The sequence below is a fragment of the Anser cygnoides genome, chromosome 5, assembly GCF_040182565.1.
Source record: "Anser cygnoides isolate HZ-2024a breed goose chromosome 5, Taihu_goose_T2T_genome, whole genome shotgun sequence".
Taxonomy (NCBI): domain Eukaryota; kingdom Metazoa; phylum Chordata; class Aves; order Anseriformes; family Anatidae; genus Anser; species Anser cygnoides.
In genome coordinates, this window is record NC_089877.1 from 16698007 (window position 1) to 16725943 (window position 27937).

The 27937-nt window shown below is 37.2% G+C and overlaps 1 protein-coding gene across 1 annotated transcript; it reads right to left on the reverse strand.

The window, feature by feature from the left end:
* IFTAP (intraflagellar transport associated protein) lies at nucleotides 1-27937 on the reverse strand. Its single transcript, XM_013194288.3, is given in 7 exon segments — nucleotides 1-1489; nucleotides 1491-1634; nucleotides 7629-7759; nucleotides 14265-14310; nucleotides 15250-15321; nucleotides 16877-17031; nucleotides 27800-27937. Coding segments are annotated over 7 exon segments (687 nt in total). The 5' UTR covers nucleotides 27903-27937; the 3' UTR covers nucleotides 1-1453.

Below are 27937 nucleotides of genomic sequence, written 5' to 3' on the forward strand. Positions count from 1 at the left end.
TTCCTTTGGAACATCAAAACACTTTATTTGTTTTCTTACATTTCTGACAATGGAGCAGCCAATCAACTGCAGGGATTTCACTCAGAGTCTTTAAACAACTTGTGGTTTGGTCTCTAGTCTCTACTTAGGCACTGTTCCCATATTCATCACTTTAATCACCCACTTCAGAAATAATGGAGATAAGCCAAGGGCAAGATGTTGGTCAATCAACTTTAGCTAATGGAGTAATACCAGAAAGACCAGTCATACAATCCAGAATTGTGATGTTAAACCAAGCTGCATAAGCAAAGCTTCTACAGTAAGCTAAAAAAATAAATTCTAAACATCTTGTGGCACAAGTTCACACTATCTTGTGCCAGAGATGCACATTCTTCTCTCCCACTCATACTGTGTGTACTCTACTAAGCTCCAAAGCTTACTGTATTTCAGTGATGCTGAGTATAAGCCATAAACTAGTATCTGGAATCATATACTGCAAAAAAAAGTTAAATCTGACAGCCTTTCAATGCCAATTTCTTTAATGGATTAGATCACTATATTTTTCTCTGTCTGGAAGGGTTTTTGTAGCAGTACATGTTTAATTGTCAGTAGTTATACAACATCAATTTTGATCAACTCGTTCAAAAAAGTTTATTGGAAACAGGAATATTTATTTCTCTGCAGAACTAAAGTAACTCAGAACAGAGGAAAAAAACATCCTCAGATTTATTCCCTGTTATAACTTTGTATCTTTAAATCTTACAATGACAGGGAAAAAGTCTATAGACTGATGCATCAGCTGCAAAAAGCTGTTACTTGCATTACTGAATGAATAGGCAAAGACAGCTTTAGGACTACCTCTGGACTAGTCAGTACCAAATATAAGCCAGAGTAGCCATACAGCTATTCTGAATCATGCCAGCTTGTTTTGGTCCTATGGAGCAATTATTCTAGCATGCCTAGACTGAGGCAACATGGGCTTCACTCCAGTAAAGGATTTTTTTTCTTTTTTTACAAAAGAGGATTCATAGCTGTTGTTTGAGACATCTTTCCAACTGCCTTGTACCACCTGGAAAACAGCAAAGAAGCTGAGCACTGGGGATAAGAATATTAAAGGCCACTGATATATTCAAAAATCCCATGGGGTTTAGGTACCAAAAGAGACCTCCTTAGCCAACCTGAATGCCAAGGCAAATCAGTGTACAGAATACAAAAAGATAGTAAAAGTTCCTCACTGGCTGAAGGGCTACTAAACAAGCAACTCTGAGCAAGCACTATCTCCCTGTTCTGTGCTTTCATTTGGACTAGAAGAAGGTATAAAGGCAGCCTCAGGCTCCAAGGCACCTTGGTGAAACACATAAAAAAATCCTAACAATGTCATTTACTGCCCACACAGATAAAAACACTAAGGGTAAAACAAGAAGCTAGATTTACCCCCTAAAATGTTTTTCACCAGCACTGCACACAATGTCACTCAGGGTGCATCTGATTCAGTCTTCAGCTCCTGCTGGACTTGACATCTGTCCTCTCTTCTTCTCTTCAGACAATTCTATAATGGCCTTCAGCTCGGCTTCAGAGAACTTTGGGGTCAATGCCACATTGTCATAATCAAATTCTTCATCGAGTAAGAATGGTTGAACATCATCCCCTAGCAGCTGTAATGAACAAAAACAGATGCATAAATAATATTGCTGCAAGTAATGATAAGGAAGCTCAAAATACAAACTTCTAATTAATATTTAATTAAACTATTTCTTCTGACTCCAGCACTCTCAGCTGATTAAGCTGTTTTTAAGTAAAAGAATAAATTCAATTATTCAATTCGACCTAATTTAAGTCATTTAATGTGCCCCATTTGTACTGCACTATATCTGAATGAATATCATTAGCTAATTTTGCTCGAGGCGAGGAATCTAAAAACCTTCCTTGCACACATCTATTACATTTCTGCCACTTGTAGAGCCAGGGCTGTGGGGATATGGGCAAGTTATGTACAGCCATGTTAAATTTCAAAGACAGATTCCATATCCTTAAAATTTGGGCTAATGACACATAAAATGTCAGTGTACAGCTGATACTAATGTAACGTGCTGCCCAGAACACAGTTTCAACAAAGGACAGGAGTGGAATAAGCAAAAAAAAATGACATATAATCAATGTTCAGACTCTAATCATTTTCACCATTTCAGAGATACGCAATTTGATGGTTTGGATTTCTTACATAATGAACACAGGGTCTTACTCCGCTTGCTGATATTTGCTCTCCTGACATATTGTACAGTGTTTCTATATTGCTTCTCATAGAAATATCTTAGAGTTAACTCTCTGCCTATAAAATAAAATAATGAAAACAAATAACTATGGCAGGCTGTGTGCTGAAAAGGAACTGCAGGAGGCCACAGCACAAAAGGTTTATGGTAATCATTTACATAAAATGAATTCCACAGCTACACAGGAGACACATCTTCACTGCCCAAACTGTACAGAAATGTTCTCTATCTTTTGAGAAATTAATATAACATATCTAGAAATTTCAACCATGACAGATAGCACACCTCCTCAAGGGCTTTGTGTTTCCAAGAATTAAGTACTCCAGAACCAAATCAGCCAAACATTTAAACACTTATTTTCAAACATCTGACGAATCCTCATTGAAGCATTACAGTTTACTTAATAATGCATCCTTTACATGGATATTTACGAGATATTCACTGCTATGTCTGGTGGGTGCCCTGCTACTGGAAAGGAAACTTCTCTGACTTATTATTATATAATAAGAATAACATATTATTCTCTGTCATTAACTGTGTCACTGCAGCTTCTTATAAAATGTTAACATAAATTTTGTGGGGTACCGTGTCTTCTAAATTGAGCAGTGGCTTTAAAATGCCGAGTGTCCTTCCTTGCATCCAACAAAACAAATAAGCATATTCTGTCTGATTGAACAGGAAATATTTTTCCAGTTTTGTATAATTTTATTAATCACCTACATTGCTTAATGTTCCAGGGACCTGGCTTACATTGGCTTCAACAGATGCTGGAGCATATAAATCACCCTAGATACAGACCCCTAGACCACAGGCATTTATAAATAAGATAAATGAACTTTGTAGATAAAGTTGGTCTAGGAAAAGGTATTAATTCTATATGCAAACATTACCTTGCTTATGTCCATAGACTATCCCAGGTAAGCCATCATTAACTTTTATAAACAGCACATTCAGGAAATCTTTACATAACACAAAGCCTGCACACCACAAGCTCTCTTTCCCATTAGGGCTATGATCAACTCCTTGACCTCCTCACTATATTTATGGCCAGTTTCATCTTTCCTACAGGCAAAGACTCCTAGAATTCCGTATAGTAAGGGTACTAGCAATTGGGTTTCATTACTACCTTTCTTTCCTTTGAGGAAATACAAAACACTTGTAAAATCTAATGCAACGTACAAATATTTTTCAGTTAGTTTGGTTGTAAAAATATTCACATCTAAAGGTAATTAAGCTAAGAACAGTTTAAGTTACAGTAAACCTTCATAGGGATTCTATAAGAACAAATCTCTTGTAACACTGTTTACGGAGACAGTCATTCGCTGTGCCCTTGTGTTGAACTTTGTGTCTTTCCAATAACTTTTTATGCAGATGCAGAAAAAAAATGGAAAAAATTTTGGTTAGGAAAAAAAAAAAAACGAAACCCAAAATGCTAACTGGAAATAGATGCCAAAGTATAACATACCTGCTTTCACTGATACCTATTTTTCTATTACACATTCATTGCACATTTGAAAAGTTTATTCACATTGCATATTTATCTGTGTGCTTCATCTCTCTAATGAGCATTCAAAGCAGTAGGGATTCTTTTCTTCTTCTCTCAGGAAGCTATTCACTTCAACCTTCCATGCAGACAAGCAGTATAAATTTTTTATATTGCAAACTGCAATTTTGATCTATTTCAAAAGGAAGACACTTTGCAATAGAACACTGAATCCTCTGAGCTGATCAAGTTATTATCTTGTTATTTTTGCCTAAGGAGCTGAGAGAAATATGTGAATTTCAGGTGTCTAATTTAACATCTAATTGAAATCTTTTTGAGAGCTCTCTGGGAATAGAATTTTGCTCTATTAGAAAACTGCCAGTTTGCTTAAGATTGCTCCTGTGATTTACTCTCTGAAGAAAGAATCATTTTCATTTACAGTTCCTGCATGTCCAAATTAAGGGAAAAAGAATGCAATATTCATATTAATAACTGAAGTATTTTGCTAGAGGCTGTTCATAATAATTTTGTAAATAAAATACCTTAAAGTTGAGACTTTCAAAAGTCTATTAATAATTGGCAACTGAGTTCTTTTTATTAATCTGTGTGGAGTTACAGTTAACTGAACAGCTTGACTCTCTTCTTCTAAATCCTGTACTTCTGTGTAATTACGGCACACTACAATTCACTTGTTCAAGTTATGTAAAGGATGTGCATACACTCACTGATGATTTCATTGTATACTCAAAAGAAAACTCACCAACTCAATAACTATGAGTAAAAAAAGGGGGAAAGGCATGTATGCCTTTATATCATATAAACTTAGTATGGGTTACTTGGGGAAAAAAAAGGTTTGTCTTAAACTAGGGGCACTGGACTGAAAGTCAATAAATCATGGCCCATTTTCCACTACCGCTTCATCATCCTGGACAAGTCACTCAATCTCTGTGTCTTTACCAGCCTCTGAAAAGATACAACTCTTCCATCTTCCTTCACTTTGTCAAGCCTGTCTTTAGGTTACAAGTTCTTCCTTGTTCTTGTTTCATTTATGCATAGCACTTAGTAGAAACAAACATCAGTTGAGGCCTAGCAGTAGAATCTTAGACCAAAAGAGGTCAATGGAAGCTGCATTTTAGGTTTTAGATGCTGACATTCCACAGTTAAAATGATAAAAAGGGGCACGGTAAATACTTTTTTGAACGCTCAAACTAAAGACTAACAATGGGGAATAGAAGGGTAGAATTCATCTTTCCTAATCCCAGCTATACAAAAAGTAGGCTTCTAGATTAAAGCAGCCAGCCAAAAAAGAACCAGCCTGAGAGTAAGCCTCTGATATCAGACAGAGATATAATATATCTTAGGACAAATGCTGACAGCAAGTGAGATGAATCACTTACTGGAGGTGCTTCTCTCTTCCTCCTGATGACAGGACTAAATTAGACTAAATTCAGAGCTGAAATTAGGTGAGATGAGCCCCACTTTGAATGAATGTGAATAGTAAGTACGTGAAAAATATGCATTCAACTGAAGTTATATGCATGCAGGGGGGAAATAAGAACAAATAAAGAACCTAGACATTAACACATACAGTTAATAAATAAATAAATATAAAACCTGTCTTTTATGAAAGAAAGTATTAAGTATAAATAAAGAAGAGAATAAATATCCAGGTAGGGGAGGTAAATGTTACGTGATAATGTATTTCAGTCATGGAGGGAATGCTGCTTCCACTGTTTCAATTTGTGGGAGGTCATGTATGGTGCACTGTCTATATTAAAATTTCAAAATATATATATATATATATAAAAATGTCTAAAACCAGGGTAGAAAGAGGAAGCAAAATTGCTGGCCAAATAATTTCTTGTGTCATTGCTGTATCAACAACTTTTGATAGAAGAAACATGTTCAGGGAGAGCTGTCCTTGAATAAATAGCCAAGTTGTGCACTGGGCTTTAACAGAGCTTCTTTTTTACATTAAACCTTCCCTAGCAATACATTCAGAGATGTAAAACTTCCACTGAAGTCCCTCACAAATATGTCCATAGCACAGATATTCTGCTCCTCCATCGCACTCGTTTATTTTTCAAAGAGAAGGGTTTTCCCTTATGCCCTGCAAAAAACAAATAGGCAGCCACATTCTGTTGCCCTTCCCTAACAGATTTGTTTTGATGGACAGGGAACAGTCATTTCAAAGCAGGGATGTCTTCAGGGTAAATCTTTTTCTCTTTCTCAAGTAGTCCTGCCATAAGCAATGCAAGACTTAATTTTCACAGCAATGACAATTTGAAGCACTGAGGGATTTTAAAATAGACCTGTTCAGCCTTGACAGTTCTAAAAATCAGGCCACATTTCTATTATCTAAGTGAAGGCACTAAAACATGTATAATTTAGGGGAAAGACTGCCTTCATTTTGAGTATTGCAGAGTCTGGCACCAGCCAAACAGTTGTGAAAATCCTAAGTATTTGTTCTTGAAAAATGCAGCAACCCTTAACCAATGTAATAGTAGTCAGTTTCCCTTTCAAAACCCAACTTTTCCTCAAACAGAAATGAATTTTGCATGCAGTGGGATCTTCATCTATTTTTCATGAATTATAACTTAAAGAGTCATATGCAATCATTTATGAACACTGCAGGCTGCTACAACTCTCCTTCTTTGATTTTATACAGAAGTTATCAAATGAGCAAACTATAAAACCACATTCTACGTTTTTTTGTATGCCAATGGATATTTCTCAAGGCAAAAAACTTTGAATTACGTCAATCCTTAGGGAAAAGAGCAAATATTTTTATTCACAGAATGGAAGGTATTAGAGCTTGAAAGGTCATTTTAGAACATTTACTTTTTCCCAAAGCAGACTTGTTCCTTATAGTAAAGAGTTTATTGCAAAGAACCAACTACAATTCAGCTCTGGAAATGAGACACCATACGCCCTGCCACACCATCAATCCTTCCTTGGTCACACATCATTTATAAACTTGGTTTAAGCCTCATGGGACATCAATAAACATATGAAGCTATCAAAACTGCCCACTTTTAGCCAGAAGCTAACTTCGGCTTTTATTACAATGATCAGGCAACGGAAAAAATGTTGTGAAAAATTCTTTTCAATATAAACATCCCGGAAAGTTAATGCTCACAATGACTATTTGGATAGGAAGTTTAATGACTTAAAGTAAGCCTGTGAGCAATCCACACCTTCTGTTCTATTTTTGAAAAGGTCTGAAATTCTGAGGGAAAATGGCAATTCTAAATTAAAACATGTATTGCTTGTGTCTGATTAAAAGGCTGAGACTCCATGCCACAAAGCTCTCCATGCCAGACCTAAATGATACAGATCCTCAGCAGCATCTTGCTACTACTCATTTCCAAAAGAACAAATTCCAATTCTGATCACAATATATTCTAAAACCTTTTTCAAATATCATATTAGTGATCATTCACTACCTCACTGCTGCAGAAGATAGTTCCTATATCCAGCTCAATGAGAACTGCACGATGTTGTAAGACCATGCAATCACTGGAAAATTAAATGGCCCACGTAAGTTATGATTTCTTAAAAGGTCAGGAAGTGCAAGAGTTTGCTTGAATATTTTGCAAATTACACCAATTAAATATTAAAAAGCCCACATACAACTTGGGAGTGTTGTAATTTGTCTGCAATTTGAAAACATAGGATTATATAGCAACAGTATGCAAGATAAAGCAGAGCCTTTGTATTAGAGTATTTACCTCAATTCTTAATGTATTTCAGAATTCATTAATTCAAACATTAAAAATGTGATTTGTAAACTCACAGCAGTTCCACACAATCCCTCTGTCCCTGTGTGAATAACATTAGAAGCCAACAGGTTTAAAAAAAAAAAAAGAAGTGTTTAAATAAATCTGACCTCATACCTCTTGTGTTTTGCTGTCCAATGGCTGTGGCACCGATAAGGTTCTGAACTTCCGCTGAACAGGCTTATCAAAAGCTGGTGTACAGCAAGTCAGTGTCTGTTCCACCTGTCCTGGAAGAACTAATGACCCTGCTGAATAAAAAAATACTCAACTTTATCCTTCTATCAATGTATGTTAACACAATCATGTGTAAAATCCTGTAGTGCTTAGATACAGACAGAAGCTTGTTAGTCAGTGTGTTGTACTTATTGTTGCATAATATATAATACAGGCAATTATCTTGCAAACAGATGCATGCAGTCCTGAGCTAGAATCTAGATAATAAAATATACTATACTAAGGAAAAATCAAACTTGATTAAACAGATGGCTAGCTCTTCTTTCCTGAGGATGCTGAATTAAAATTCTGGATCTAGATATTCCTAAACTCAGAGAAAACTTGGGACTAGATTTCTCTCTTTCATGAGAAGGAAGGAAGGACCTGAGCAGAAACTTTGGCAATAGGAGTTATGCACGACCAGGATTAAGTCTGGTACTTTCATTGATTACCTGGGCAGCCCATTTCAATTCTCTTTTCCTGGAGTTTCACCCTCCTATACATTGGGCATAAGGAATCTTTGCAATGCATCTGCCTTAACGTGAATCTCCTGAAGCATAAAGTAAAAATACCTGACAGAAGTAATAATATTTCCCACTAGAGTGCCAGATAACTGTTGTCCAAGGATATTTCAGGGATGTTTGTCCCTCCCTGAACTTTCCAGAGGCACCAAAGAGGAATTCTACATATCCAGGATACAGGAACACACAACCTTTTCACATTGGCAGGATTTGGCCCATAGTTCACAAATACACAGATTTCTGAATCACTTTTCCTTTACACACTTAAGCAAAGCGTTCATACTGGGAAAAGTAGATTTACTTTCTGTGACAGCTTAGAAGGATGTGCCTTAGATTTTCGAAATATCTTTTAACATGCATCAATCTCAGCTCAGCTACAGCACAGATGTGTCCATCTTGTCTCAGTAATGCTTCCACGAAGAATCTTAAGGGAACCATATGTCTTGCAATTTAGTTGAAGGATTACATAAATCAACCTACTATTTTTTCTGCCTGGTACACAAATTCCTTACAACTTTATACTAGATTTTAGTAGCTTGATTTCCTCTTGAAATCTCAGAATAAACTTTGAAAATGTTGCTTGAATGGTACTTAATGCAACCAACAAGAGGGTATATAGGTCCACAGTGAAAACAAAGAAATGACCATTTATCTCTACCTGCACACATTTTCACCACAGCAGTGTGGTCAAGGACCTGTTATCCTCCTGTAAATCTGCATTTCAAAATAATGATTTCCTAGCTATGCCTTAAAAAAATCCATGATCAAATATTTCATTTAGCTTTTCTCTTGACAACTTTATTTCAAGGCCTATCTACTTTGGGTTTGTAAAGTAGAATGTACTTATTAAAGATCTGAATTTACTCCTTTGGGTATCTCATTCCTGGATTTTTGTGTTTTGGTTTGTGATTCACATGTAAGTGGTTACAATTTTCATGCCTACACTCTTGGTTGCTTGTATCTACCTCTAGTCATCTACGTGCTTTCAGTCCTTATTCTCAGCACAGCGTTTGATCTTATTCTGCATCAGTCATATGGGACAGCTTTCTGAAAAAAACTGTGCAGTCCACAGGACTATATGCTACGGTTTCACATGTTCTGCAACTGCTTTTTTCATTCCCTTATAACTGGTGTCAAAACAGGACAGAAGGAAGATGTGAATGCTCATTAAAAGGCAATGGCATCTTCTGCTATTGTTTCAAACTTGCAGCCTAAATATATACCCTCACTGAAGAGAGGAAAGCCTGGACATCAAGAGGTTTGTATCATCTCCTGATATAAACACTGCACTTATTTCTGTACTAAGAGCAGTTTTTCCCCCACAACGGACCAATCTGTGGAGAAAAGATGAGGAGGAAGCACTGTTATGTAATCACCTGGCAATGGCTCAAAAAGACAACTCTTAAAAATTGGGACAACAGAAGGAAATTTATTTTTGCTTTTAGCAAGAAGTGCTTGTCATACTCAGAATGTCAATTCCAATTTTTTAAGGCTCGTTAGTAATGCAAACAACGTTTGAAATTTCCTTCAATCACCCCATAAGAATGTGGTAATCAAACTTGGTTTGCCAGTAGACATGCCAGAAATGAGCTTTGTCTCTCTATCCTGGCTGCATGACAGCATATGAAAGTCTAATCGGTAAATGCTGCTTTCCCTGATAATGTTTAATCAAGAAACTCCTTCAGAGAGAAAAAACAGGGAGTTTTGACAGTCCTTCTCAGTGGGAGCTCCCAAAGGAACTGTAGGCTATTGTAAGTTCTAGCCAGTACCTCACAGCTGGGTTAAGCTGATGCTACAGCAGTAGTGGATGATGATCCTAATTAAGCTGCTAATTATGTTCTCTGTGGAGGTGATTAATTAGCAACAGGAATGCCTTGAATACTGCCAATGACACCATATATAGAGATAATTGAGCAGGCATGATATCAAGAATCTGAGAAGAGATCTTGAAATGCACCTTCCCTCATACCAGGAAGAACCAACTTCCTGGATGATGTGGCAATGAACTTCTACAGTTTTACTCGCGTCCTGCATAGTGCAGTGGAACAGATTAGGAAACCGAGTAATTCTTTAGTTCTTTTTTTTCACGTGATAGACCCACAGAATGTGACTACTAAATTTGTGAACACCACTAAATTGTTTTGTTGCTGTCCGTTTTGTACCATTGACATTAATCATAAATAGAGAAACAAAGAATTTGATGTCATAAATTGGATGTGAACCCTCTGGAGTGAAGAAGTTTGAAGTCTTATCTTTACAATTACCGAGCCAACTGATGCACAGCTCTAGATAGGCTAAGACAGGCTTTACCATACTTTCAGACACTACATTTGACAAAAATTCTGTTGATGGGGAGATGAGGAAGGTAGCAGTAACGAAAAATATTAAAAGCTAAATTTTGCTCTCTCTGTTTCTTGGGCTTCAGACTGCTAGCCCCAAAGAGCTGTCTCGTGTGAAATCATCTTAAGGCAATGTTAAATGGGTTGCAGAGACTGGAGGAGAAAAAAAGCAACAGATTCTTAGGTTTGGTGGAGCCCCATACTTGATAAAAATCTACAGAACTCTGAATCCTGTTCCCCAAGCTGGATTTTTCTGGACGTAAAAATAGGCTCTAAATATATCTGGGAAGGCACAGATTATGGAAAACAATATATTGATATGATTTGCTTAAAGGACTGCTTATTTAAATAATCAAATTGTTATGCTTGCCCTCAAATTCAAATTGACTGAGTCACTCAGTTTCTCCTTAACTTCTGTGGGGCTACGGAAAATTGGTACCTTGAAAAGACAAGTTTTCATCTATCAGTGTTCTAAGCCTGATGAGACTCCAATATCCTTGCTTATGCATCCTCACTCATGCATTTAATTAGTCCTATTTTAATATTCTCCTGTATTTAAAAAAGACCACACTCAAGGTCCCTAGCCATGCTTCTACATATTTTGTATTTTATACAAGTATTACCTACTATTACCTAAGTATCCTTTCAGCCCTACAGCAAGTGATTTGTCTCCAGTCCTGGAAAGGAATTCTGTTGCCAAAGCACAGGTACTAGGCATTCTCCAACTGTCCCTGGAGAAAGCCTGATCATTTCTATTGTTGCCTTAAGCCACTTACAATTATAGATTAAATTCAATGAGAAAAAGCAATTAAACAGTCCACCATACGCATACTGTCTACACTATGGGTTAAAGCTATGGTTTAGGGCAGCAATTTTACTTTGCCAATCAAGGTTTACTGAGCCAAAGACACATAATGAAAAAGCACTGCCTTGGTTTCAGGCTTGCAGCCCAGTGCTGTTTAATGAAAACAACTACAACAAATTTTCATAGTGGCCAAATCTATGGGCTGCTTTTTCCATAAGAAGCAGCTGTGTTCTCACCTCAAAAGATACTGGACTTAGGAAAATTAAAAAGAAGACCACTGCTAGAATGATTCTCCCAGATCATCCTCCAAAAGGCACTGGTTTAGATGGGATGTTTTAACACCTATTTTCTACCATGATTTTCACACCTTCAGCTTTGAGTCATTTCCCCTTAAGTGTGACTATCTATTGTATGGAGGTACAGTGGATAGCTAAGTGGTCTGCCCTTAAAGCTACATGAAGTACAGAGATACTGAACAGCTGCCAATAACAAGTAGAGATAAAAGCTTGTTGTAATTGTACTGGCAAGGTGTATTTTTCACTGGGTATCCTAGGTTGTTGTGCCAATATGAGCTCTATCATTTGGCATGCAAGTGGCAGCATTTAAAGAGGCCAGCAACAGCATGCCTTTCAAATTTGTGCCATACTTTGCCTCACTTAAAACTAATTGGAACCCTTCACCAGTAATCCTTTATTAAGGTGGCCATTAGCAATATTATGTTACTTCACTATGGCAAACAAGTGAAGTATCAGTATCAGTATCAGTATGAAGTAGCAGTATCAGTTTGTATTTTAATTTGCATGTTGTTGCTATGCTTTCTATAAGAATAAGAATATACGTCTCTTACAATGAAGCCTATCAAGTGGATTTTAACATAAAAGGGAACTATCCAACGATGAGGCCTGTTTTCTGCACACTGACTTAGGAGTCAACGGGGTTGTTTTTTTCTTGACTGAACAGCTGTCTCCATTGAAGCCCTGTGCAAGATCCAGGCTGCGGGTTTCCCAGGTAGAAGTCAGGTTGCTGTTTACTTTCTTTACACAGCAAAGAAGGAATAATTAGCTGCTGGCCACGCAGTGTTTCAATATTATAAAATACAATCTAAATGCTTCATGTTGTTACTGAGAGCTGTTGATTGCTTAGGGGTTGATGTGGCCTCTTTCTGCACTGAAGGGGTGTGTGCAGGGAGTGCTGTCTCATGGGAGAAGCTGAGGACAGCAGATATTGAAAGCCAAATCAAATGTCACATAAAAAACTACTAATTAGCACACTGATAATCTACAGTAGAGATGGTATAACGTGATGTTTATTATTTTTGATAATTACCAATAAAAGCAGTAACAAAAACTTTCCTGCTGTGGTTTGCACAAAGTGATGTTCAAACAGTACAAGCAGATGATCGTTTTTGTAATTCTCATCTTGTTCAAATGCAGTCTGTATAACTAGGTGTTTCTGGATGTATGCGATTGGCATTTACCCTCGCACACACACAGAAATGACTTAAAAGCCTGTAGAGAGGCAAGGTCTGACATGGTCCAGAAAGTGGCAGCTATCCCCAAGCTCTGCCACAACTCTTCTTTCCTCACTGCCCTGCCTGGTATTTTAGTGTTGGGCTTATTTCTCATCATCCGATTTGGGGTCTGTTTTGAGCTAGAGATATTTAACAATACTTCCACCAAACCAGATACTGAAAAGCCTCTTTGCATCAACGAAATGTGAGTTTAGGCTTCCACTAGTGAGCCCCAGTTTTTAAGATAGTATCACAATATAAGACAAACACAGAACAGTGTCCTAACAAAGCGAAAAACAGGCACACAAACACTGCACCAAAAAGAAATCTTCAATTCCCAGATCTGATGCAGGACAGCTATCTTACTCGCTCCTTTCTGAATGCCCAGTCTAGGTGGAAGAACATTTGCTGTAAATAAACTTGACTTAGGGGGGTCTATTGTTTTCTTGTGAGTTACAACCAAGCTCAGTATTCATCAGCTGGAAGTCTGTAAGCCCTCTGGACTTCATAAGGATTCTGCACATACAGAGAGAAAAGACTAATCAAAGAGTTAATGGATTAGACAGACTAATTAAATGGCAGTAACTAAGGACCAAAACAGTGCTCTGTCACAGCTTCTTGCAGTGACCTTAGGCAAATCCCTTAATCTGTGTGGCTTGGTTTCTTTGTGCGGTCACAGATCCAGATGAGGAAAATAAATTTAATCACCAAAAGGTCTTCTGGTGGTAATAAAAACCACACAAACACCTATAATAGACAAATACCTACAAACACTAGATTTTTTATTTACTTTTTAGAAGCAGGAGAGTTAAAATCATTATAGGCATAATGGAGCAGTTCAACACTATGTGAAATGCTCATAATTGGAATGCTAAAGGAAGTTCAATGTGCTTTCCAGGTAAGTCTCATTTATTATAAGCCGAGGACGAAATCACTATAGTGAGTAGGTACAACATTTTCATTTTATAGAACTCTCTCAGCACCCAATTTACTTTTTGGGTTACACTTTGTAATTAAAATAATTTCAGTACAAACAGAAGTGTGGAAAAATGTAGAAAAGTTGCTAGCAAAAAGTTGAGAAACGTTGAAAAAAATCACTGCTCACCAGAACATGGTATAATAAATAAACTTTGTAACTTATTATTTCATTAACTGTTAAATTGAGGAAATAAGTAGTTCCATTCTGGGAGTACGGGCAATTGGGGGAATTTTCTAGCAATGGAAGAACTGAGGAAGAAAATCATTCTTAGAGGAGAAATGGTTCTGTTAAACAGTGTTTCAGAGTCACTAAAAAGAAAGGAATATCCATATACTTCAATCCAAAAACAGACAATCTTTGTGAATATGAAGGGGGAAAAAACCTACCACTGCATGTCTCTTCATCTGTGTCTATGTCTAAGTACTTGTTCACCTGCAGTAAAAACACAAAATTGGAAAAATAGATTAAAATGTATTAATTCCATTCTTTTCAATACAATTTAGAGAAAAGCAAAGAAAAGCATTAAATTTCCTCCTTCATCACCTCCCTTCTCCCCTGCATTTTTCTAGGAAAGCATGTGATTATTTTTTTGAAATGCAAAACCCAAAGGAAATATTTTCAAGTGTAGAGAAAGAATTTCTACTGTAGTTGTTGCATACCAACTACGGTGAAGAGAAAGCTCAAGCTGAACAGCAACTTCTTCAGGAATTTGGTGGGAAGCTGAAGAAGTAAAGTTGTCATACAAAAATCTACATAAATTACTCTGCAGCTTTGCAAAGACACTACATATTACACAGACACAGCACATGCTGCAAGCAAAGGAGAGATGGATCTTCCTATTTTGATACTAATGGTGATCTGAATGGAAAATTTAAAAAGCTAAGAATTATGACATTTTTGATATTTCATCTGGGACGTTTCACTACTGCTTTTACCAGGCTGATGTCCCTTGAAAAATGGTCTAAACTATGTAACATACCACAAGAAGAGTTGCTTCTTATTTCAGGTAACACTCTGAATAAATGCATGGGGTGAGTGTCAAAAGACTTTCCCAGCCTATGTGTAAATGGAAGATTTACTATATGCATTGAGTAGTTTTCTGCGTTTCTATGCAGAAATAAGAGATGTTCTTAGTTCATTTTTTCCAAACTGATTTTACACTATCATCTTGTTCAACCTTTACATTTTAATAGTGCATACTCGCTAAAACTTGGAAAAAGATTTGGATGATGATGCTCTCATTCCTTTTTCTCATAGGCATGAAAGAAATACGCTGACAAATTGCAAATGCTTTGTAAATGCATAAAGCAAAATTTTCAGTCACCTTCTGCTCATAATCCCCACCTTGAAGAAAATCAAAGAAAACCTCACCTTCGCTCTTTCAGATAGACCGAGATCATTGCCATCAGAGCCACCAGCTTTCCAGTTGTCATTCACGACTGTCTGTAGATAGACATGTAGAAATATTCACATGCATGAAACAGAACCAAAATCACAGTCAAAGCTCCTACTGATTTACACAAACAGATCCTTTATGGTGCATTTCAATTTTTATAAAGATTGAATGCAATGCTGCTGAAAATAGAACATATGTAGGTAATCCTCTGAAATCCTACACAGGATCACTGATTCAATTGTAGCAAGAGTATAAGTAATCATAACAGGCCTAAAAAGCAGCATTTAGAACAGAAGCATTGTTTTCAATGTATTTTTTTCCCTTCTTTCCTCAGGGCAGGTTTAAAGGTTACCGTGGCCAACTTACTGCATTGAAGTCTCCTCCCATTACTATTATAGCTGCTTTTCTAATGCATTCTATTATTACCATATTTATTTCTGAAACCACTAATGTGACAAAAACATGAAGTCATGGCTGAAACTTTCTTTTTGTAGCAACAAAAGACAAATATTAAGATGTTCTATTACATAAAGGATAACAGAAGCTGCACATTGCTTTATGGGGCAGCATAAAGCATAAGCAATTCGAAGTGGCTAAGGAAAGAGACCCAAAGGCTGTCTATCCCAACGAGGCAACCATATTCTTCATAAGAAAAATGACAAAAAAAGATTTTTGTCATTATTGTTATATAATCAACTGACAGAATGTGATTGTTTTTAAAGCCTTACTTGATTCTACCTCAAAGGCATGTGTTAGTAGGGAGGAAAACAACAGCTTTTTCTCTTTGACTGAGGCCTGGCAGCCCCATCATCTGAAGTCATTTGAGTGTGCTGCTCTGTGTATTGCACAAAATGACCTGCTACTTCTTTTTTAATAAGAACCTTAACGAAGATAGTTTTTTTTCTGTTTGTTGGTGGGTTTTTTTTGTGTGTGTGGTTTTTTTTGGGGGGTTGTTGTTGTTTGTTGTTGTTTTTGTTTTTTTTTTCTTCTTTGTTTGCTTGTTTTATTACAGGCAAGATCACAGCTTTATTATTTGTTATTCAGGCAAGAGGGTAGTTCTTAACAAGTGGACTCAGATTTCCATCTTGCTCTCTCCAGATCATGCCTGTGGTTTTCCTCTCCCTACACATTCAATCCCTAATCTCATAGGTTTCAGAAGATTAAAAAGAACTCTGGTTTGCCAACTGTTTTCTTCAGGTAGCTGAAACAATCTAGCTTCAGTAACACAGGATTCAATACTTGCTAAAATCCTCCAACAAAGCAAATCTGTGCATGCTGGCATTCATACTCTCAAGCCTTTTTCCTTTCTGCCAACCCCTACCATTAACCGCAGTCTTCAGTGAAAACCTAACAATGGTCTTTGCAGGGCTCCTTATTTATTAGTCAGATTATGGGGGCTCTGCAAATGCCACTGCCAAATGTGATCCCTGCAGGTGCCTCTGTAAGCATTATACACTTGGGTAGTATTTTAAATATTTACCTCAGATGGGATAATACCATTAGCCTCTAACATTTAGACAGTATATCTCCCCCCACACATTTTTTTTCTTTAATCTTCTTGAATGCGATGCTTGCCCACATGGACAAATGTGAATTCATTACCTCATTCTCATTTGGCATCTGTGATGGGAGGCGCACTGATATTTCTTTGCTTCGTCCAGGTGAGCCACCCTGTTTATCTCTGTTCAAGAACTCAGAAGTAGAAAATGTTTTTCTTAAAGAATTTTTACATCCTTGAATCGTCTTCCCCTCTTCCTCTGCAAGGAGAATCACACCACTTCAGATAACACACCATCCAAGACAAAGAAAAACATGAATTTCATTAGACCTAATACTGACTTCTTTTACATATCCATTTCTCTTCTCGTGCTCAGAGCCTCCATGAGCATGATATACATCTATTTTGCAATCTTTATCATAAAGCTGAATACGAAGTTTGAACTTCCAGCGCACAGAGTATGACCTATTCCTTGATACTGAAAAATTCTTTATCTCAAAAGTTTATGCAATATATAGAAAACTTGATATACCTTCACATACCTAACTGATGGATTACTTTCTTATCAAGCACGAGAAAATACTTTATTTTTTTATCATAGTGCAATGATGATCTGGCCCCCCAAAAAAATGTGTATTTTCTACCTCAATATCTTGGTATCACCAAGACTTACAAACAGCCATATGCCAGTGATATTTAATTGTCAGAAGTTTAGGTCTTGCGATTAAAGATTAAATACTGGTGTTCAAGTAGGATCAGTTCCCTTAGAGGATTCCTCTGGCCTTCAAAGAGGGACTGGAAAAACAGTCCCTCAGAATTACGACATGGCTAGGCCATCATCAAACAAAAACTCAACAGTACAGATTTAGCTAAGAGCTGATCAGAGATCGAGACAAGTATGTGCACAGAAGTTTGGATTTCCAAACTCATGCTGAACAGTTGTTTTCTGACAAAATAGAAAAAAAATGGAGAAAAAAAAAAACAACTAATCATGGCCAAGATAGAACTGCCTTTTTATTAAAAAAAAAAAAATCCATTATCAAGTATGGAGCAGCTATAGTACAATAAATGCAAGTGAACTTCACACTACGTGTTCTTAATGAAAAATAAATGCCGATTTTAACAGCGTTTCTTGGGTTTAGCTTGAAAAATCTACTTTATAACAATAAGAAACACTGCAGTGCATTTCTAAAGCATAATTATACATTATAGGCATTAAAGGAATTCTTGCGGAGAGTCTTAATGATGCCCTTGGGGTTAGTACATTCAGCAGTCCACTTTCCCAAAGACTTATTAATCCCCATGGACAGCTCTGTGCCACGGTTACTATGACTCACAGAAAGGGCTGGCATTCTGGACATAACCTGAAGTCCACACTCACAAAAGTCAAGGTTTATAAAAAGTAAATTGCACTAGATCGGAACAGCCTAGCAAACAGTTTTCTTCTCTCAGACCACAGATGGATCCTCTGAATAATTCCTAAATCCCAGGTCCCTTGATAAGACATCTGGCTTATCCTTGCTTTTTTAGCAAGCACTTTCCTAAAAAAAATATTTGGGAACAGCACTACATATGCGCAATGTCTTCTTCCTATATGCTCTCTTTTTCAAGCCATGGAAATGAAGCTGTATTACATCCAAAACCCTCTTTTAAACTGTTGACAGGTAAAGCGATCATCCACTAATTGAAGATGTTCTTATTGTCACCCTACTTTATAGGAAGAACTAGAAGAGTTGCTCAAAAAGTTTCAAACTTCTTTTATTACAGAGGTAAACAGGATCAACCTCCTGTTTCATACTAAGAACTGAGAAGTTTTATATTAAAGACTGACAAGACACAGAAGGATATTCATGTCTTCATGCAGCCAAATGTGTGCAGCCCTACAGTGCAACTAGCAATAGGGGTTGAGGGGCCAGTATCCTCACTGTGCACATTTAGGGGGCCTTCACTACGAAATCTGGAAGAAAGCGCCTGGAAGCCATATACATTTCTCATCATGATCAAGACAGAGACAAAAGGAATCATCAATGTGAATGATCAGCATCATAACTCATACACCGATAAGCTCTGAATAAGCGTAAGATTCCTGCACAAACCAGTGCCTATCATGGGTGCCACTGTGGTCATTCTTCTGGGCTACAATCAGACCCACCTTCTCCAAAGTGTAGACTGAATACTCCAAACAGAAGAATATCACTTAACGTCAGAAGGCATATGACACATAGTTGAGCAGTTATGATTAGACAGTACACATGAGCCCACTAATTTATTTTATTACATTATATATTTTCTGGATAGCTGAGCTACTGTCACAGATAAAAGGCTGATAGATTAAGTGAGCTAACAAGAAATCAAGAGCATTCACAGTATTTCTGTGCCACTCACTCACCCGAGACTACAGCCAGAAGCACTATATCCCTTTTCTAAAGAGATTAGTCATAAGCGGCTGTCAGAAACTTTTGGCTAAGACCTTTGCAGCACTGTTGGGTTAGATAACATAAAACATTATATTTGATGAAACGTTCACAACTGCAATTTGATACTAGAAAATTTACAAGGAAAGCATCTGAGCAGCACAAAGCAGTTGTGAAACGCATGCTGCAGACAGACTGCCAGCCATGCAACCCTATGCATGATGAGCCTGTGCCACATAAACGGGTGGGAGGTAGGTGAACCAAAACTTATGCTGCAAACGCAGCCCCCGGGGCCAGTGAGGCCCACCCTTCAGGTGTCTGAAGTAAGCACTGATACCTGCAGTTTCTCATCCTGCATCATGTAACCATCTCTCTTGAGGTCTTAACAGTGCTGATCTCAAAAAAGTATTAAAAAGAACACAAATTATACTAAATCGAAAGAAACTGCAACTTGCAGAGAAATCTCACAGCTTTATTCCTTTGACGATGTTCTCAATTCCAACCCTTTCTGTCCCTACTTTTGCAAGAGAATGGGAAGGAGAAGGGGTCAGATGTAAACCAGCAAAAGGCGCGCTCAGCCTACCCCCGGCCAAGTGATAATTGACTCATTAGGCACAGTCACAGTTCGCAACCTGTCAAAACTTGCAGGTACAAAAATGGCCTTTACCATATGTGACAACATAAATAAATAAAAAAGGGTACAAGCACAATAAAAAGTAGCAGAAGAAGGTGGAAATGACGGAAAGATTCATATATTCACTCCACAGTTTTTCAGTTTTACTTCTTAGAAATTCCACTGACACTACCTTCACAATGAAATAACAAGCAAGCTTAGGTCTCTAGAAAAGTAAATCTCAGTCTCTCAAGAGTAATATCCATCATTACTGAGTGTCACTGAAAGGTATGTTGCAGACTTCAGAAACATTTCTATCAGAGAGTATATCCAGCTTGATACATCCTTTCTGGCCAGCTATCTATCCTTTCTATTGCCTAAAATTCTCTTTGTCTTCCAATTTGGAAAGGAACCTTTTGAAAACATCCAGTGATCACCCATATATTTCAAACAGTGGGGTCACTTATCACGAAGCCAGAGAAGAGAGCTATCAGGAGTATCAGGAAAAACTTCCTGTCAGTAAAATCTATTAGATGAAATAGGAGCCCCAGAAGAATGACAGAAACCCCATGGTTTAAAACATTTCATAGCAAGACCAGACATGGCAATCAATAATATGCTGTAGAATACCTGGCCTGGGATAACATAATGGACAAAACAATAGCAGCTACCAGGTATTTCCCTCCTCCTTCAATTCAATGAATGAATTCCAAAAATGTTTATAAAAATTGGCTGAGAATAAGGCCCTTTTTAACTATAAAAAAAAATGAATACAACAAAGCTACTATTGTAAGTTCCAATTTACTTCTTGTCCTCAAAACACTGGACAGAGGGCCAGCAAAAGGCCTGTGAATCCCTTAAAGCCTTTCCAAATTATGCTTTGATGGAACACCTGGGATTCAAATAACACAGAGGCTTTGTGCAGGGCTCCTGAACAAAAAGTAATTTTACTCACAGAAGCATGGTAACTGAGTACAAGAGGTACATGGTACAGAGAGGTACAGAGGCATGGTAGAGAGGTCAAGAGCACGAGTTTCAATTTCATTTATTATCTCAAACACATCAGCAAACTGCTTCATTTAAAAGCATGAACAAACCCTGTCACTGAAATGCTTCCATAAAATACCACTTTGGGATGTTCAACAGATGGAGACAGAGTAGGAGAACCTGGATTTACCTATTTGCAGCTATGTACACTGTTATATGGCTGAGATAATTTACCCTAAATGCCAAGCCATAAGAAAAAAAAACAGATTTAAAACCTGAAAATCCAATTTGTTGGGAGGATAAGTTTTAAAGCTTTCTATTTTCTTTCTTTTCTTTTTCTTTAATAATTCATCCAAACCAGCCCCCAGATATAATTCTGCAGTACCTCAATCTAAATTTGCAGCCTCCCCCTGCTTATGTAGTGCACACTGAGAACAGAACTTGGTGTTTTCAGTTACTTAACCAAGAAAATCTGCTCTGATTTACATTCTTGAGCTATCTTCCTGTTCCCATGTATTTAAAGGCATAAATCGCTGTAAATCAATGCAGAGTTTGCCCAACTTTTCATGACAAACAAAAAGCCCAATTACCCCACACAGTACACAGCAGGAGGATTTCGGAATTAGGCACCTGTATGTCTGCCCCAGTACAACTCAAGTACTTGAACAGTAATCTAGTGCTCTTTTAAGAGCATTATGGTATCCTGCCTATCCTCCTGCTGCTACTCAGAAAGGCAGTGGATTTTCCACAGATACTGTATCTTACCTGCCAACCCTGAGCATCTGAAATACCTATCCCCTAGACATCCAAATTCCTAAAGTCCTATTCAAACCTTGCTCAACCAAAACCCTCGCTGATTTCAAAGACACTGATGTCACTGCAGCACGAGAAGCAGAACTCCTCTGTCAAAGTAACTCAACCTATAAAGCCAAGAAAATAAAAACTTACTTGCCTCAGTGTACAAATTAATATTCATAACACATCTTTCAAGTGCAATACGTAAAACATCATGGTCTTCCATTTCTACACTTCACCTCCTATTCAGTTAACAAGGGCATTTACACTGCTTGATCCCCTTCCTTCACTGCAGTTTTGCATCAGCGTAACTCATGGATGCCTATGGAATGCTCTGCAGTTTATACAAGCGCTGAGATTCACTTGGTATAGCCTTTCCCCTCATGTCTTTGATCTTACCCTGACTAAATCACAAGTAATCAGCAAGAAGGATTGTTTACTTGCAATTTTTTTTTTCAATTAAAAGGTCAGCTTTTACTAAATTCACTAATAAGGGCTTGATTCTTTTTTCACTAACACCAACTTACTAATGAAATTTCACTATGTCAGGTCCTCAGCTAGAATAAATAAATAATCCATGGACTGGGCCAACAACTTCAGTCAGACTATTTCTGACTTAAATGGGTAAACTCTTAAGTCCTAATTATTACTTTTAACTGCCATTTTTTGACATTTTACTGTAATGTATTTTAAAAAACAGACAGGAAAGGACTTTTTGTATGTGCTTCTTCAGAGGAAAGAAGAATGACTTATATCAAGTATATTTCAGCCACTCATACACCTGCTTTAGCTTAATGTACAGCAATATTTCTTCATAACTAACTCAGCTCTTCATTTTCAAAAGCTGAACTGTTCTTTTACTGTATCAGTTTCTCTCCCGTTTTCCTTAATGGAATCTATATGCTGTGTTTTTATGTACTGTTTTATCTGTATCAATATCTGTATCTCTGTTGGGCTTTAAATATTGTCAGTGTTAGAAAAGTGGCAATATTTCCTGTTTATGCCACATTCAGCCCAGCTGATCATTTAAAAACATACATTATTCTGCCACGGTTCAACAGTGCTGTCGCCAGATACCTTCTCCATTTGAATACTATAATGCAGTCAGTTAAGTAACGCAGCAAATGTGCATTTGACCATCTCAGCAGCTTTCAAGAGCAAAATCTTGCTTCTTCCAACAGATGATGACCAAAAATAATCTTTTAAAAGTTCAGAAAACCGTAACAGAAGTCTTAAAGGAGATTCTCAACTGACATTAACCAGTTCAATCCTAGTAAGGGAGCTACGCCTCTTAATATCTACCAGGGATCACGTGGCATCTACCACAGCCAACTAGTACCGGTGCACTAGATGAGATCTCTAGTTCCAACAATTTTTATTTATTTATTTATTTATTTATTTATTACAGTCAAAGCAACCACAAATGTGCTTAAATTCATCCTCAGCACAACGAAACTACTTTAAATACACATCATGGGAACACTTTAAAAGAACAGGTGGCTTACTAACAAATCAGGACAGAACTGGTTTTGAAATCCTTCTGTGTAATTGCATACTAGAAGAATTCAAGACTAGCTGATACGTAGATAAGCACTGTAAGAAACAGGGGAATGATATATAACTAAAAGCATCTGACAACTCAACACAAAGTATTCCTTTCTTAACAAATAGTACCAGTAAAAAGATTACAGCAGGTGGGAACTAATTAACTAACGTCTGACATCCCAAGATTTCAAAAAATGCTTGATTTTCGACATCATAATTGAGAAATTAAGGTATCTTCAGAAAGGCCTGATTTTAAAAAATGACAAATACTCACTTTCTTGAAATCAGGCATTTCAATGTGATTTTATACTGGACACAGAGAAGAACAAAAGTGAGGTCACTTGATTTCTGTTTCTGATTGTCCTGCCGAGCCACTCAGAGCTGCCAAGCTCTGACCTCTGACATTATTTGCTTTGTGTAATTTCCACACCTAGAAAAGAGGGCTAACAGTTTCTCACCTCACTGGAGTGTCATGAAACTTAGCCAACAGATGCATTTAGCAGTTCAATGCCTTTCAAGGCAAGGTGATGAGGTAGAGCAAGAGTTCATTCCATGTTACTGTTTTATATAGCATAACAGAATTTAACCATAGTCAATATACCAATATCGGATGAAATCTGTACTAAAATAACAACAGCAAAGCTACTATTTCCCTTCCCTTTATTCTAGGCAGAATCTAAGTTATGCAACAGAACAGAAATACTTTTTTTTCCATCTGAAACATACTTTAGAAATTGTTCAAGTGAAATATGCATCACAGAAAAAAAAAAATGCTATCAGGGAAGCACCACTGCTCACACGCTGTCCAACTTTCAGGGAGCCAGGGTGCCTTGTCCTTACCCGGGGCTGCCAGTGAGTTGCTGTGTTCAGCAATTCCCCCTCTTCATGCCTTACTTTTTTCTGTCTGTACAAGGGAAATGAAGTTCTTTACATAGCAAATACCACTGAGATCTAAGGACAACAAATTATCATAAAACAGATCCCCGCTATTTCAAAAGTCATCTATTATGCTTGCACTCCTATGTCTTTTCTTCTACCTTTAGGGGCTCTGTACGATATTTGACTTCATACCACATTGAATGAAGGTTACAGAGAGATAGCTACTACATTTATGATCAATAGAAAACTGCAGATTTTTTCTCCTAGCCAAATCTTTCCAATGATCCAGCAAAACACATCAATAAAAAGCTCTGAATTGACGCTGTTTCCCTATTTCATGCCCTGTTTAAGTTCCCTGGGGATGACAGATTAATTTAATTAGTTTTATTGAACTGCCTAGTTGTTTTTATTGGCAAATCCACTCATACAAAGAAGGCTGCAAATTTCTCTTGGGGTTAGCATTGTCCTACTGGTCCATTTTTTAAAATTAAAGTAAATTTACTGTCATTTCTTATATAGTTTTCTGGTATGCTTTTTGTGGTTAGACTCAAATTTGTAAAGTGCCTTTGCTGACACTTATGTAGGAAGTTTAAAGTTGTTTTTTCTAAACATGGTTAACAAAAAAAGGGAAGGAGACAGCTACCTTTAAATGGACTGTGAACTAAACATCACTAAGCTTTCACTGGGGAATTAAACTAATTTGATCACAACACAAAATATGGCTCTTGTATGGCACCTGGAAGCGGAGGAATGGTCAGCCACTTCCAACTTCCTTTGCCTGACAGCCTGCTGGGCACAGAAGCATCAAAAGAGCAGCACTGAGGCTATAAAGCACATAGCCAAGGTTCAGTTTGCTTAGAGATGGGTCTGATCAAAGCCCTCAGACCTCAACTCAGCGCCAGGCAGGATAAAGTAGATCAAATGGAGCAAACTTAATAGCAGGAAGAGACTGAATTTAATCCCAGTGGCCAAATGGCCAGGAGCATGGAAAAACTGTGAGTCAAAACTTGGGTTTAGATAAGAATTTTATTCTAGCAGCAACTTTTTTATTCTAGCAGCTGACTGATTCAGGACCCTGGAATTTTTTCTTTTCTTTTTTTTTTTTTTTTAAAAAAAAAAAAAAAAAGAAGTGAGAGGAGTAATTTAAAATCTAGATGAAAAACATAAAGTTTGGACTTCATTTTTCTGTGCTTTTTTTATTTGTTTTGTTTTGTTTATAGAAGGTCAAAGGAAATATTTTATGCTCCAGTGAATTTGCCAATCTTCCTCTGAGTTTAGAAGCAGATGCTGTTTTCTAATTTTGGACACCTAATTCTTTCCACCAGATTTCAAGCATTCTTTCTAAGATCTGAAAGAGCCCTGTGCAGCATTTTTTTAAAAAGAGGAGATTGGGTCTATTTCAATGAGATTTTGTCCAAATATGTTCTAGTGTTTAGTTTTGAAGAGTTCACTCACTGACCACATCTACAGAAATCTGTATCATGAATTCTTTTGTAAATTCAACTCTTTTGAGGCTTCAACTGCATAGTCAAGACATTCACAATTTTTCATTGGACTTATACAACACAGAAGAGTTGTACAACCTCAAAGCAAATGCCAGCTAGATGTTCTATTACTGGACTTTTTTATAATCAAAGCTAAAAGAGCAAACTAACAAAAACTGAATACGTTAACTTGGCAAAAGCATACGGATATTCAGTGATTCTGAACGCAACACAAATTAATGCTTTAAAATAAATTATTATAGATAGCCCAGAACAGTCAATGGTGCTTGGGTTTTGTACTCAAGGTATATTCTTTTCAACTTCAACTTGTGTGTAAATTTAATTGATCAAGAAAAATAAAATATTAGTTAGCAAATCAGATTCTTATGAGATGCTTGTAAGAATAATGAAGAAACTCCTAGTGAAAATATTCTTGCAATCCAATCTGGGAGCTAGTACAAATTCATGTACAAGCGGAAATCATCTTATATAAATACAGTACTCTGTGAAATCAGTGGAATCCAATTATTTCTCTATGTTTCCTCTGTTTTCAACGGTACAACAGTCAAAAATCTATTACACGGTGATGATTTTCAATTTTTTTTTAAGACCTTCTCTATATTTACATACACAATTGAATAGGCTGGGTCATTTGTGTGTACAAACAGGTATCTGCATACCTAATTATGCAGGATGGCAAACTCTAATTCAAATGATAATTATACTAAGAGGCAGAGTATGGATCTACACTATTATCAGGCCAAATTCAGAAAGGTAATCTGTAAACAGCCAGATTTTACTTGACACTAACCACAAATGTATGTCCACAGTGGATATCAGAACTCATGACACGAAAGACAGCATTTCTGGAGCCTATTAACAGACAGTCTTACTAAGCTATCATAGTTGCTTTTTAAAATTATATTTTTAGAAGCCAAATGACTTATTTTTCAAGTGCAAAATTAAGAAACTAAGAATGTGATATTTTGCAGAGTATTTTGCACTGTTCTGATACTGAAATGCCTTGTGCCTTACTTAAGTGGAATTTTTGCAGGTCATTAGTTTATAATGCAAACCAGCACCTTTGGGTATTTTTAGAGGAAGATGAAGACAGGAGAAAAACAACCTGAGCTATTTTGCTTATACAAACATAGGAAACTACATTTCTAAGCATTTGATTCAGTTAAAACCCTACCTTTGATAAACAAAGTTTTAGTGGCAGATGCTGTAGTGACAATGAGAGCAACTGAAATACATGCTGAGGCTTTTTGCAAGTAATATCATGATATGCAGCAAGCTTCTAAGATAGGGCCTATCCCCAGTGTATCAATCATACAAAGATACAAAGATCATAAAAAAGACCAGAACCTAATTTTCAATCCTCTTATCTCATCTCCCAGCGCCTCCTTTCTCTTCTATTTTTTACTGGGAGGAGAGACAGAAGGCTGCCACAAAATTATTTCTATGGCAGCTTCAACTCCCCCACTGGTTTTCTGCTCAGTGCCTGTGACTGACACTTAGTTCTGCCTGAAGGACAAGGACAGGACAGACTTCTGACTGCCAATCAATGGAGCATGCTGCATAGTGTAATTGGAAAATACAGTGCTTCTGCAATAAGATGAGGATATCATTCCAAGTGCAAAGCTGTGGTAAAGACAATTATAACTGAGTAATATGTAACTCCCCTTTATCTTTATTGCACCTGACTTAAAACAGACAGAATAAATGAACCTCAGCTACATAATTTGGGTACAGATCGAAACTTCCTGTAATCAGAAGTGCTCAGATCAAAGTTAAGCCCCACCTTTTATTTTATCTGCAAAGCATAAGGTCTTTTCAGCCTAATTACCCTATAGGATGTCCCTTCATCCACGTTATTTGTACAGCCAGCTTGGTGCATACCACAGCGTTACACAGCAAGCCAGAGTTAAACTGCACATCCCTGGTCCTAGGTCATCATGTACTATGAAGTACTTTCCTTAGGCTCTTCTTGTCTCAGTATTTCCCTAGCAAAATGACATGGGACTTACTTGGAGAGTCTATCCTTCCACATACTGCCCCCCACAACCTCCCTAAACTGAGCAAAACATGGTTAACCATCTGTAGGGCCCTACCTTAGCAGTCTGTGAATCAAGGTAAGGAAAATTGTCATGAGGGATTTCACTGCTGATAGGAAAAACAAAAGCATCAAAAGGATTTGCCTAAGGTCATGTAGCAAGTGAGTAACAGAACAACACTAAATACTACTCCTTCTCTTTTCACCTTCCCTTCTGGCTGCAATTTCTAATGGGAAATTTGGGTGGTACATACCTTTCAAAAGATAAGTGAACGAGTTTAGAAACTCGTCATATGACTGCTCATGGCTATTAATAAATTGATCAAGGATGCCGTTGTTTAACGATTGTTCTTCCATGATCCACACCTTCACAGTCAGACACGTATATCTGC